Source organism: Hibiscus syriacus, unplaced genomic scaffold (assembly GCF_006381635.1).
Source record: "Hibiscus syriacus cultivar Baekdansim isolate YM2019G1 unplaced genomic scaffold, ASM638163v2 tig00111213_pilon, whole genome shotgun sequence".
In the NCBI taxonomy this organism is placed as follows: Eukaryota; Viridiplantae; Streptophyta; class Magnoliopsida; order Malvales; family Malvaceae; genus Hibiscus; species Hibiscus syriacus.
In genome coordinates, this window is record NW_024063022.1 from 6,486,367 (window position 1) to 6,500,042 (window position 13,676).

Below are 13,676 nucleotides of genomic sequence, written 5' to 3' on the forward strand. Positions count from 1 at the left end.
AATCATTTAACATTAAACACTCATACACTTTTATATACGTGACTCTTAAATCGAAATTTTAAGAAATAACAGTAATTCATTAATCATTCAAATTAACTAGTTAAATTTAAGTTAAATTAACATTTTTTAAATGATATTTTAATTTAATTTCTATTATTTAAATCTATAATTTTATATAAGAATCTAAGGCTTATGTCACTAAATTGATTAGTAATAGGTAAAAATGACTACTTAAAATGTTAAATTGTATATATTTATCAATATTTGATTTATTTAATTAAAATATAATTTGATTTGTATTAAATTTTATTAAAATATGATTTTATACAATTAAGTTGGATCTGTTACACTCAGAATAATTTAACACTCTTAGGTGATGTTTGTTTTCACTGTACAAGCTCTTCAAATCACTTATGTCTGCGTCGCGCAGACCATGCGCAGACATTAGGCTTCGCAGACTGTTTGTTTTTTAGAAGACAGAAGCTCTTCAAACGTCTGCGCGAGCTCGTCTTGGTGCAGACTTGATTTTATGTCTTCAAAGGTCTTCAAACCTCTTCAAGAATAATTATAAAATATAGTTATTTTTTAAAATAATTTTAAATAATTTAATAAGGTTATTTATTTTAAAATAATTTATTTTAAAATAATTTATTTTAAAATAATTTATTATAAAATAATTTATTTTAAAATAATTTATTTTAAAATAATTTATTATAAAATAATTTATTATAAAATATGGATTGATTTATTTTAAAATAATTTATTTTAAATAATTTATTAGTATGAATTGATTTATTTTAAATAATTTATTAGTATGAATTGATTTATTTTAAAATATGGATTGATTTATTATTGTAGTTGTGTGGATTGATTTATTTTAAATAATTTATTAGTATGGATTGATTTATTTTAAATAATTTATTAGTATGGATTGATTTATTTTAAAATATGAATTGATTTATTTTAAAATATGGATTGATTTATTTTAAAATATGGATTGATTTATTTTAAAATATGAATTGATTTATTATTGTAGTTGTATGGATTGATTTATTTTAAATAATTTATTAATATGGATTGATTTATTTTAAAATATGGATTGATTTATTTTAAATAATTTATTAGTATGGATTGATTTATTTTAAAATATGAATTGATTTATTTTAAAATATGGATTGATTTATTTTAAATAATTTATTAGTATAGATTGATTTATTTTAAATAATTTATTTGTATAGATTGATTTATTTTAAAATATGGATTGATTTATTATTGTAGTTGTATGGATTGATTTATTTTAAATAATTTATTAGTATGAATTGATTTATTTTAAAATATGGATTGATTTATTATTGTAGTTGTATTGATTGATTTATTTTAAATAATTTATTAGTATGGATTGATTTATTTTAAAATATCGATTGATTTATTTTAAATAATTTATTATTGTAGTTGTATGGATTATTTAAATTTCAGTATTGTAAAACTAAAATTATTTAAATCTCAGTATTGCAAAACTCTTTTAAGTTTAAAAAATCAGTTTATTTATATTTCAGTTTATTTATATTTTAGTTCATTTTAGCAGTATGCAGACGTTAAAAAACAAACAATCTTCTTCTTGCAGACTGCAGACTTTTGGTCCACCTCTTCTACTGCAAATGCCTGCAGATGTGATCCGCAGACTACTGACCTTTTACCTCTGCAAAAACAAACACCACCTTAGTCTAGATCAAAATTTATTAAAAACAATCTTTTTAACTTATTTTTTATTCATAATGCAAATAAAAAATTATACTCTTATTTGAAGATTTAAAGTTTATCTCACTAAACATGAATCAAATGAATCTCAATAATAAAAAAATTTATTGTTATTTTTGAGATTTCGAGTTCGAACACAAAAATTATTAACAATGTGAATGGAATAAGAGTTTATCTCAGATTAAGTTGGTAAACGATCTCTTGTTCAATGTCAAACGAGACAATATTACCTATAAATATATATTGTCTTGTGTTTATATCATATTAATAAATTTTTTTATCTTAATAAATCAAATTGTAATTAGTAAGAATAAAAAAATAAAGATGTGATTTAGAAAGTTAAAGCGTGTATACATTTTATTAATTTTTAAAAAATAAAGTTTTTTAACAGTTTAAATTAATATTTTAATTTATTGGACGTGAAAATTGGTTCAAATTTGGTTGAATAGCAGCGTTGGGTTACGGTTGCGATGCTTATCTCTCTCTCGAGGGCTTTCTTTGTCTCGTATCGGCTACCTTCTTCATGTTCTCACTTTCTCGCCTTAGATTTTTTTTTCCAAACAAGCCCTGGACTGAGAAACGCCGAGAAAATCATAGAAAATTTCAAGTCTTCGGTTCTACCGATTGAAGAAAACGTTGCAGAAGCTGGAAACCACCGCCGTCTTAACGGAGTCGGATCCGTCACTGAGACCGTGAAATCTGGCATGGTAAGTTTGTCTTAGAAAAAGCGCCATAGGTTTATTCAAATTTTGTGGAAGTGAGAAACCTTATTGTCTTTGTTCTTAGGTTATTGGAAGAAGCCGTAGGTTATTTTAGGGTTTGATAATTCGGGTAAAAAGGAGAAAAACGGTGGCGTTTTGTTGGGGGTGATGCCGCCTCATGCGATTTGATGCCGCCTGAACCGTTTCCTTGGGATCGGAAGGATTTTTACAAGGAGAGGAAGCACGAGAGGACGCAGTCGCTGCCTCAGCAGCTACTGACGGCACGATGGAGAGACTCTTCGATGTCGCCTTATCAGAATGGGTCTTTTAGAGAATTTACTCGTTGGGGATCCGCTGATTTCCGTCCTCCTCCTGGTAAATTCTTTCTATAATTTTTTATGCCATTTCTTCCACCCGCGGTCGCTTATTTTGAAGTTTAATACTCATTATTTAATTGCAAGTATTTTACCGACATGAATTATTGCGGGACGGGTTTATTTTATTTTTTTTAAAATTTTGGCGTTGGGAATTAAGGACTGGTCAGATCCGTGGGTTTTAAGGTTTTGGTTTAGTTTCTTTTGGGAATATTTGATTTTTTTTCTTATGTTTTGTTTTGATTTGAGATTGTATGTACCTTCATTCTACTTAATGGGGATTTTCTTTATTCTCCGCTAGTTTTTTCCTTCTTGTTTTGCTTTATTTAAGAAATTGATTTTCTGGGTAGTGTTTTCCTTTTGTCAGGGATAGGAATATTGTTTTTCCGTCTTGGGTTATATAAGAACATATATCTCCCCTTCCTCACCGGGATTTGAAATGTAAATATACATTGCACGTGTTAATATTTGTTACCTTTTCTTTGTTTCTTTAATTTTTATGAAGGTCATGGTAGGCAGGGCAGTTGGCACCTGTTTGCTGAGAAAAATGGCGGTCATGGATATGTTCCATCACGATCGGGTAACAAGATCTTGGATGATGAGAATTTCCGTCAGTCAGATTCTCGTGTAGATGGGAAATATGGTCAAAACAGTAGGGAAAACTACAGAGGGTCTTATAGCCAGAGAGATTGGAGAGGTCATTCTTGGGAAAGCTGCAATGGGTCCCCAAGCACGCCTGGGAGGCCTCATCATGTCAATAATGAGCGGAGGTCCATGGATGATATGTCATCCTACCATTCTCATATTCATTCCGACTTTGTGAACACATGGGATCAACATCAAAAAGGCCAGCATGATAATAAGACAGGTGCTGTAAATGGGTTAGGCACAGGTCAAAAATGTCAGAAAGAGAATTCAGTAGGCTCAGTTGATTGGAAGCCTCTGAAGTGGAGTCGCTCTGGAAGCTTGTCTTCACGGGGTTCGGGCTTTAGCCATTCAGGTAGCTCAAAGTGCTTAGGAGGTGTAGATTCTGGTGAAGGGAAACATGAGTTGCAACAGAAAAATTTGACCCCTGTCCAGTCTCCTTCCGGAGATGCAGCAGCCTGTGTCACATCTGCTACACCTTCTGATGAGACAATGTCAAGAAAGAAGCCACGCCTTGCGTGGGGTGAGGGTCTGGCCAAGTATGAGAAAAAGAAAGTTGAAGGCCCTGATACAATCACAGACAGAGGTGGGGCTATGATTTCCGTCTGTAATACAGAGTCTAACAATTCTCTGAGTTCTAACTTGGTAGATAAGAGCCCCAGAGTCCTTGGATTTTCTGACTGTGCTTCTCCTGCAACTCCTTCATCTGTTGCTTGCAGTTCCTCGCCTGGTAAAATACTAGATTCTCTTGTATATTTATTCAGTTTTAAGCATATTACCTAAAGCAGATGTGCTTTTTATGACTATTCTCTTTATATAGCAACAATAATTTGACGGTCTTGTTCGATTATATAGAAGCAATAACTCAGCACCACTGTTTGATAATATGTTCCTGATTCATCACTTGTAAGGCTACCTGGCCTTTTTAACACCATGAGTATTATATGGTTGAATGATGTCCAAAGTATTCACAAGCATTTTAGCAGGTCTGCATGCCAATGAAATTATGCGTAGAACACTGGTAGTCGCTCTACGTTCTACATACACCTTTTTAAGGCCATCGAAAAGTTCAACAGTTATGTGATTCTTGACTCTCTTATTCCCACTTAGAGCAAACTCTATCTGTGTACTCTATGATTTTATGAGGTGATAGCAATTTTCCTTTTATCAGTTCCTAGGTTTCAGTTATCAACCCATTTAGCCTGCCTATATCAAATTATAGGGCCTTGTTATTAAGGATGGAAAAGTCACATATCTTGCTAGATTGGTTGTTCCCATTTGAGAATTTGACCCATGTTCTAATCATGTGTTAGAAGAAACTTCTGTTTTCTGTGCATTCATTGCTTTTTGTCTAACTTTTTCTGTAGTTGTTTTCTTATTTAAGTTTCACATTCTTAAATGGTGTTATCCCACTAATTAAGAATCGGTTGGGCGTTCAAGAATGTGAAACAAAGCCTCAGTTCTATATGTTGGGTGTTTAACTTGGTATTAAAGCCTTGTTTCTTTTCTCTATGTCTGGTTGATAACTCCAGAACGCAGTGGAGTTTACATGGAGGCCTTTGTGGAGCTACATCTGGGGTGCTAAGTGGTTTTATCTCACATCTATTCAGAATTGGGTTTCTTGTGGTCTTATATTTAACCTGGGTCCTTCCACTCATTGACAGTTGGTTTTATATTGGATGTTTGCCCCTATAGTTTACAAACCATGTCAATTAGTTTTTTTTAAATTATTAGGAGAATTTCAAATTGCTGAATGTTAAATTATTCCCTTTCACCCTCTATCGATTGTGATGACGATGCTTTTCTCATTTATTCCCGCAATGGTCCTGGTTGTTGCAGGTGTGGAAGAAAAATCATTTGGCAAAGCTGCAAATATTGACAATGATATTAATTTATGCGGTTCTCTAAGTATTGGGTCTCAAATTCATCTAGAAGGATCATCTTTTAATTTAGAGAATTTGGATATCAATTCAATTATTATTAATATGGGCTCTTCACTTGATTTGCTTCAACATGATGATCCTTGGACAGTATATTCTAGTTTTGTTCGCTCTACTGCAATAAACAAGTTGCTACTACTGAAAGGTGATGTTTTAAAGGCTTTGGAGATGACTGAATCTGAAATTGATTCGCTTGAAAATGAATTCAAATGGTTGAAAGGTGATTCTAGAAGTGAATGTCCTTGCCCAGCAACATCTAGTTCTCTTCCTGCTGAGGAACATGGGAGAGCATGTGGGGAACAAGAGGCTCCATCCAGTATGATCCCTCGACCTGCCCCTCTGAAGATTGACACTTGTGCTGATCCTCTTGTGAAGAACCTGCCCCTTTGTAATGCTGTCCTGGAAGAAGTTAATGATGTTAAAGATGAGGATATTGATAGTCCTGGAACAGCAACATCTAAATTTGTGGAACCATCGTCTTTGGAGAAAGCAGTTTCTCCGTCTGATATTGTGAAGCTCCACGAGTGCTCCGGTGATTTGGGTTCTGTTCAATTGAAGACAACAGAGGTGATTTTAGCTACTGGTTCAGGTAATGAAGGGACTGCGGCGACCATTTCTGTGGAAGGCAGTCTGCTTCGAAAGATTGATAATGATGCACCTGTTTCTGAATCTTCAAGCTCTGATGCTGGTGGAGAGAATGTTATGTACAAAACAATATTGGCTGCTAATAAGGAGTTGGCTAATGTAGCTTCTGAAGTATTTAATAAACTATTGCCAAAAGATTTCTATGGTGTTGCAATTTCTGAAATTGCTAATGTAGCACATATGCAGTCTGATACCACAATCAGGGGAAAAATTACAATGAGGAAACATTACTTAAGATTTAAGGAGAGAGTTTTGGCACTTAAATTTAAAGCATTTCAAAATGCACGGAAGGAAGACATGCGTTTGCTTTCGATGAGACAATGCCGTGTGAAGGCTCAGAAGAAGTATGAATTAAGTTTACGTTCAATTCATGGTGGCTACCAAAAGCATCAGTCCTCCATTCCTTCTCGAGTCACTTCTCCTGGTAATTGTTTGAGCCTCCTGTTTAGAATGGTTTATATCTGATGCCAGTTTGTTGTGATTTTGCATGTGGTTTGAGTGGCATAATTTCAGATTATGTAACACTTCATTTTGTTTCCTCTTCTCTCATCTGTTATCCCTTTTCAATTACCTTTTATCTTTGATCATTTGTCTCCTTGAATGCATGGAAGGTAAATTCGTAAGGATTATTTATCATAAGTTTAAACTGTGATGCCCCTTCTTTTTTCAATTTTTATTTGAAATGAACTTAATATAGAAGTGTTATTGGAAATCAGTATTTGAAATAAAGGTAAATCTTGAATGGAAAAAGGAGACTATTAGGTAGGTTTCTTTTGTGAATAGAGAAGTGGATAATCTAGGTTTAGATCTGTCATCCCAAGAAAATAGATGTTGAATATATGGTATAGATCAACGTAGTTTAAGAGAACTGTGTTCAGACCTGGGCAACTTCTATTGGTTGTTCGGTTGGGAGTTTCCCCTTTAATTACCTAGGTCTCCCATTAGGGGCAACTAAGAATGCATCTGCTATTTGGGAACCGGTGGTGCAGAATTTTCATACTAAATTAGCGGGTTGGAAGGTTGCTACACTTTCATTAGCAGGGAGACTGGTTTTGATCAAATCGGTTCTGTCCTCACTGCCTACGTATTTCGTGTCTATGTTCGAGATTCCAGTTTCAATCCTTAAGGCTCTAAACTCGATCATGTCTAATTTTTTATAGGGAGGGGGAGGGGGAAATGGTTCAAAGAAGATTCATTGGGTTAAATGGGATGATGTATGTAAACCTAAGAACGAGGGTGGTCTGGGAGTCCGGAATCTGACTAGTATGAATAGAGCATTGCTAGGGAAATGGTGTTGGAGATTTGCAAATGAGAGACACTCTGTTTGGAGGAATTTTATCTGTAGCAAATACAACATTGATTCTTCAAGGTTACTGTTTGATAGCAAGGTTCCTCCTCAGTCTTCTTGGCTTTGGAGATCGGTGGTTAACAATCATTACAAACAAGACTCCTTTGGCCCTAAGTTTTGAAGTTTGTGTAGTTTTTATGTTGGAAATGGTAAGCTTATTCATTTTTGGCAAGATAGTTGGGCTGCAGATTATCCGCTTCAGTTTCTTTTTCCTAGATTGTTTTCGGTTTCTTCTAATAGATCTGGTAAACTTTGTGAGTTTGGGGAATTCCTTCCTTCTGGCTGGGTTTGGGATGTTCAAGTTAGAAGAAATTTAAATGATTGAGAGGTTGAACAATGGTGTAACTTGGTGAGCTTCATCTCTCCCTATTCTTTGTCTAAAGATTCCAGTGATATTTTACTTTGGAAAGGCAGTGGGGATGGTGTTTTTTCAGTCAGTTGTATTAAAAGTTGTGCTTCAGGATCAGATGATGTTTGCTTCTGGAATAACATTATTTGGAGAGGTTTGGTACCCCTAGAGTTGAATCTTTAATGTGGCAGGTTGTGCTTGGCAAGCTAGCTGTTAAATCCGAACTGATTAAAAGAGGGGTTCAAGGTATCGAGGATGATTTATGCCCTCTTTGTAAATTGGTTGAGGAAACTTCCACGCACTTATTCTTTACATGTTCGGTTGCATGGGCTTTGTGGTACAAGTTATATAATTTTTGGAGATTTAGTTATGTGTTTCCTGCTGATGCAAAAACCTTTCTTACTGCTTGGGATGAGTTGAAATCAAATTCTTCTATTTGGACTTTTATTCCTGGGGCTATCATTTGGACCATTTGGAAGGCCATAAATTTTATTGTCTTTGAAGGGGGAAAGCTTGATCAGTTAGAGTTATTTTTCTTATCACGAGTTAGGCTGGCTTCTTGGTTTCTAGCTAAGCACAAGGACGTTTCTATTCATAAGGATTCCTTGATTATGGATCCTTCATTAGCAGATTCCTACTCGCCCTACAGCTCTATGAAGTCTTCCTCATTCCCTTGGGGACCTCTCCCTTCTGATTTTTTTAAATTGAATGTGGACGCAGCCGTTAGTAGTGACTGGAAGAAATCAGGTATAGGAGGTATTTGGAGGGATCATTCAGGTTCAATCCTAGGTTCTTTTCAAGAGTTAGCTGGTCCGGGTCCTCCGACTATGATCGAACTTAAAGCTATTCAGAGGGGTATTTTATTATATGCTTCTGCTCAAGGGAGGGTCAAAGATAGGCTGATTGTTGAGAGTGATAGCAGAGTTGCAGTAGACTGGATCAATAATGTCAATTCATGCCCAGTTGTTTATGCTTTCATTGTTAGTGATATAGTTGACAATCTTAGATCTTTGGGGGGGGTTATAAATTGGGTTGCTAGGTCAGCTAATATGGACGCCGATGCTTTAGCAAAGGCTGGAATAGGCTAATTTTTATGTTGTTTGCTGTTTCAGTTTAGCATTTGATTCCTGTTCGGGCGGGATTTATAGACTGTTGTAAGGGTTATTTCGAAGAGATTTATCGAGGTTGTAATCTTATTTTCTTTTATGAAAATCTAAGGCGCTCTTTTCCTCCTTCCAATGATTAAAGAGCTTCTTTTCAAGATCCATTAATCAAGAAGAGCTTTTTAATGAGGCCTTCTAATCTTATCAAAAAAAGAGAGAATTGTGTTCAGTTATTGAATCAAATAGTAATCAACACTATCAAGGCATACAAAAACTTCCATGACAATTCTTTTCTGATAAAGAATTGCACAACGCTAGCACTGGGAGACTGCTCATTGTTCTATATTATGAAGTTTATTGTGGAAGATGCATTATGCGACATGTTACTAAGTTCTAGTTATCTCTTTATTTTCTTATCATTTCTAGTTATCTCTTTTGACAAATTCTTTATATGCATTTACTTAAATAACCAATCATTAATGGTGTTAGAGATTTTGGGTTTTTAGTGGAGATTTTGGAATAACTCGAGTAAATAGAAGATAACCATACTTTGACCTGTCTGGTGAAACTCATTCCACTTATTATGAATATTTGGAAGTTGGAATTTTTTAATGTGGGGTCACTGCATTCCCCTCCAATGTATATTTGGTAAATTGTAGGATTTGTATCTTCCCCAGTTCCTTATGTATTTTATCCGCTGTTAGCACGGATTGCTTGTCTTCAAGAATATTGTGATCACAATATTTGTTTTGGTTGAATTTATTACCTCTGCAAATGATTGACAGTTAAATTCATATCTAGGATGTATATGCTAACATTTTTTAAAGAATCATGGTCTTCAAGATCTATCATATTGTTTGAAATTGGATGTTTTAATCATAGCTAGGATTTGCTTTGACTGCTTCAATTTTCCTGGTGGAAGTTGATAAAAAGCACATGTATGTATTATCTTCCTATATTTTGTTTTTCACTGAATGCTTTCATCTAAGAAATTGTTATTCCTAATGATTGTAACTGTTCACAATTATTTTTATTCCTAGTAAATATAGTAAGCATGTGGCTTTTGACTTGGATTTTCTTTTAAATTTGTTTTTTTTCCGCTTTATGTTCTTGAAAATTGTTTCTTAAAGATGAATTTATTGGTGATGATGTATAAATAATATTTGGGGTTGTTTTTGTAGATGGAAATCTGGTCCTGGAACCTAGTGCAGAGATGATCAATTTTACCAGCAAACTACTTCTAGATTCCCATGGCAGGACTCACAGGAATGATTTGAAAATGCCCGCATTAATTTTGGATGATAAAGAGAAGAAGGTTTCAAGGTTTATCTCTAGTAACGGATTGGTTGAAGATCCATTAACTATTGAGAAGGGAAAAGCTTTGATCAATCCTTGGACATCAGAGGAGAAGGAAATTTTTATAGATAAGTTGGCTGCCTTTGGGAAGGACTTCAGAAAGATTGCCTCCTTTCTTGATCACAAGACTACTGCAGACTGTGTTGAGTTCTATTACAAGAATCACAAGTCTGAATGTTTTGAGAAAACAAAGAACAAGAATGATCCCAGTAAGCAGGGGAAGTCTGATGTAAATACCTACTTGTTGACATCTGGGAAAAAACGGAGCCGTGAAAATGCAGCATCGCATGATATTCTCAGTGCAATTCCTGTTATAGCCTCTCATGCCGAAAGTAGCATTCAAAACAGGCATAAATCTTCTGGTAGGATCCTTTTAGGAGGGAGGTTTGTTTCTAAAAATTCTCGAGTTGATGATAGCTTTGCTGTAAGGTCATCTAATTTTGATATTGCTGGAAGTGATGAAGATACCGTTGCTGCTGATGTTTTAGCTGGTATATGCGGTTCTTTCTCTTCAGAGGCAATGAGTTCCTGTATCACTAGTGCTGGCCCTGGAGAGGGCTACCATCATGACCGGAAGTGCCACAAAGTTGAGTCTGTGGTTAAAAAGCCCTCAACATCTGATGTCTTGCAAAATGTCGATGAGGATATTTGTTCAGATGAGAGTTGTGGGGAAATGGTTTCTGCTCATTGGACTGATGAGGAAAAATCCATCTTTATACAGGCTGTCTCATCTTATAGTAAGGATTTTGAAATGATTTCACGATATGTTAGTACAAGATCCAGGGATCAGTGCAAGGTTTTCTTTAGCAAGGCTCGTAAATGCCTTGGACTTGACTCGATACACCCAACAGCAAGAAACACTTGTATTCCCATGAGTGATGATGCCAATGGTGGTGGGACTGATACAGAAGATGCTTGTGTCCAAGAGAGCTCGGTTAATTGTGGTGATAAGTTGGGATCTAATGCGGAAGACGACTTACCTCCCACTATCATGAGCATGAATGTGGATGAATCGGATCCTACCAGGGAAGTGAGTTTGCAAACTGATCTGATCATGTCAGAGGGAAATGACGGGAGGCTAGTAGATGACCAAAACCCTGAGGCAGTGAAAGCTATTTTTTCTGATGTAGACCCAACTGGGCCAATTCCTGAAGGTGGTACTGATGATATGGATGTTGAGAGCAAACAGGCTGAATCACTGCAGGTTCAGATAAGTGTTGCTTTGGCCAATTTAAGTACCCTAAGAAAGCACGTTGTTGAACGGGATGTTTCTCTTGCTGGATCTGCATCTCATGGGGGTTCAGCCGATCCTTGTCTTTCTAGTTTAGATGCTTCGGTTGAGCCTAAATCTGATGCTGCTTGGTCTACTGAGGGGTTTGGAAATAATTTGGAGGCACAGAAAATATCGTCGTCTAAAAATGGTACGAATGAATGTGATGCAAAATGCAGTGCAGAGACTGGCAGACAAATTATATGTAGGCCAGTTTCAAATAGAACTGGTGATGAGTCCATTGATAAAAAATTTGACGCTAAAGTTCTGCATCAAGTCCCTCTTGACTTGGGTTCTGCTGGAAAGCCTTCTATCATATTAACTCCTGATGAAAGCTCTTTTGCTAAAATTTCTGCATTACATGATTCCGATACCTCTCAATGTGAGAGCATATGCAACCAAGATAAGTTGTCATCGACACTTGCTCTTCCGGAGAAGGAAGACGGACATTCTCACAAATTTGTTAGTGGGCATGTGTCTGAGCAATATTCTGGAAAGCCCTTGGTGAATCTTGCTGAACTGCAAATCTCAACTTTGAAAGCAATAAATGATGATATAGGGCGTAGTCAGTTGCCTGAAGTTAAAAGGCTTTCACCATTGGAAAGGGGTGTTACTGGTTCATTTTTGGCTCATGATTATCTTCATAAGTGCAATGGTCCAAAACCAGCAGCTGAGCTTCCACGACTGGTACCAAAATTAGAGCAAGCAAACAGTCGGCAGAAATCCCATTTTCGGAGTCTGTCGGATACAGAAAAACCTTGCAGGAATGGGAATGTCAAGCTGTTTGGTCAGATACTCAATTCAAGCTCCCGAGACGATGAAAAGGTGGCCCATTTCTCGAAACAAAGGGCGAAGTATTCAGATTTGAACTTGACAGATTGTAGAAATGTTGATGAAAATGGATCTTTGCCAAAATTCGACCAAAACATCATTTTTGCACCCGAAAATGTTCCCAAGAGAAGTTATGGTTTCTGGGATGGCAACAGGATGCAAACTGGGTTGTCATCTTTGCCAGACTCTGCTATTTTAGTGGCAAAGTATCCTGCTGCTTTTGTTAATTACCCTTCATCGTCATCTCAAATGGAGCAGCAGGCATCACAGACTGTTGTTCGGAATATCGACAGAAACTTGAATGGCGTTTCAGTTCTTACTCGAAGGGAAATAAACAGCAACGGCTCTGTGATGGATTATCAAGCGTACAGGGGCCATGATTGTACCAAGGTAGCACCATTTACCGCAGATGTAAAGCAGCAACACGGTATGTTCTCCGAGATTCAAAGACAAAATGGCTTGGAAGCAATCTCGAATTTACAGCAGCAGGGAAGGGGAATGGTTGGAATGAATGTAGTGGGGACTGGAGGAGTCGTTGTAGGGGGCTCGTGCTCAAATCTCTCTGATCCCGTAGCGGTGCTCAGGATGCAGTTTGCGAAAGCGGAACCATATGGTGGGCAGAACGGGAGCAGAACGAGGGAAGAGTCATCGTCGTGGAGAGGTAATGGGGACATGGACATACGCAGGTAGCAGAAACCAAATTCCTGAGCAGCAAATAACTCTTTGCTGCACACTGTATAATATTTTTTTTTGTTGTATTTGTTTCTAATGAAAATCACGATGATAAGGGCAAGCAGTCAAGTCCAGAAAGTCTTTTTTTTTTCTGGTAAGAAAGAAAACATTTTAGGTGGCCTTTGTAATATTTGCAGCAGCAGTCTTTGTATTTGTTGTAATTGATGGAAAAGTACACAAAAATAATCTGTCAAAAGTTTAGGGGGCAATACTGCTATTTTGCTGTTTCTTGTAGACAAAGATACTTTGTTCACAAGTCATTCGAGTTCAGCTTTATAGAAATTTAGAATTCAATTTTAGAAGTTTATTTGAATTTTCTATTGATAATATATTTTTATCTCAAAAAAATTTATAAATTTTTATCCTAACACTATTATTATTTTTTGATTGATTGAATATATATATATATATTGTTGATAATATATTTTTATCGGTTTTATGTTATGTAAGTGAATTTTAACCTATACTTAAGTGGATGGAACAAATGGAAAATTCAAAAAGAATCTTTGTTTATGCCATTGATATCGTTTAAGCGGGTTTTAAGGTTAATTTTTTGTGTATGTAAAAATTTTTTACATAGGGATTTATTCATCAAAATTAGGTGTACTATGTGTGTCAGTCTAG

At 35.6% G+C, this 13,676-nt stretch overlaps 1 protein-coding gene across 1 annotated transcript; it reads left to right on the top strand.

Moving 5' to 3' along the window:
- Window positions 1–2,262: 2,262 nt before the first annotated feature.
- On the top strand, window positions 2,263–13,255 carry LOC120156034. Its single transcript, XM_039167453.1, has 5 exons — window positions 2,263–2,465; window positions 2,545–2,834; window positions 3,339–4,208; window positions 5,318–6,487; window positions 10,045–13,255. The coding sequence occupies exons 2-5, from the start codon at window positions 2,648–2,650 to the stop codon at window positions 13,008–13,010; spliced, it is 5,193 nt and encodes a 1,730-aa protein (XP_039023384.1). The 5' UTR covers window positions 2,263–2,465; window positions 2,545–2,647; the 3' UTR covers window positions 13,011–13,255.
- The last annotated feature ends 421 nt before the right edge of the window (window positions 13,256–13,676 follow it).

Bases quoted from the DNA above. Each gene is read 5' to 3' on its own strand.
- LOC120156034 (XM_039167453.1), top strand. From the start codon at position 2,648: ATGCCGCCTGAACCGTTTCCTTGGGATCGGAAGGATTTTTACAAGGAG. The intron at 2,835-3,338 runs GTAAATTCTTTC...ATTTTTATGAAG, and splicing joins TGATTTCCGTCCTCCTCCTG to GTCATGGTAGGCAGGGCAGT. The intron at 4,209-5,317 runs GTAAAATACTAG...TGGTTGTTGCAG, and splicing joins TGCTTGCAGTTCCTCGCCTG to GTGTGGAAGAAAAATCATTT.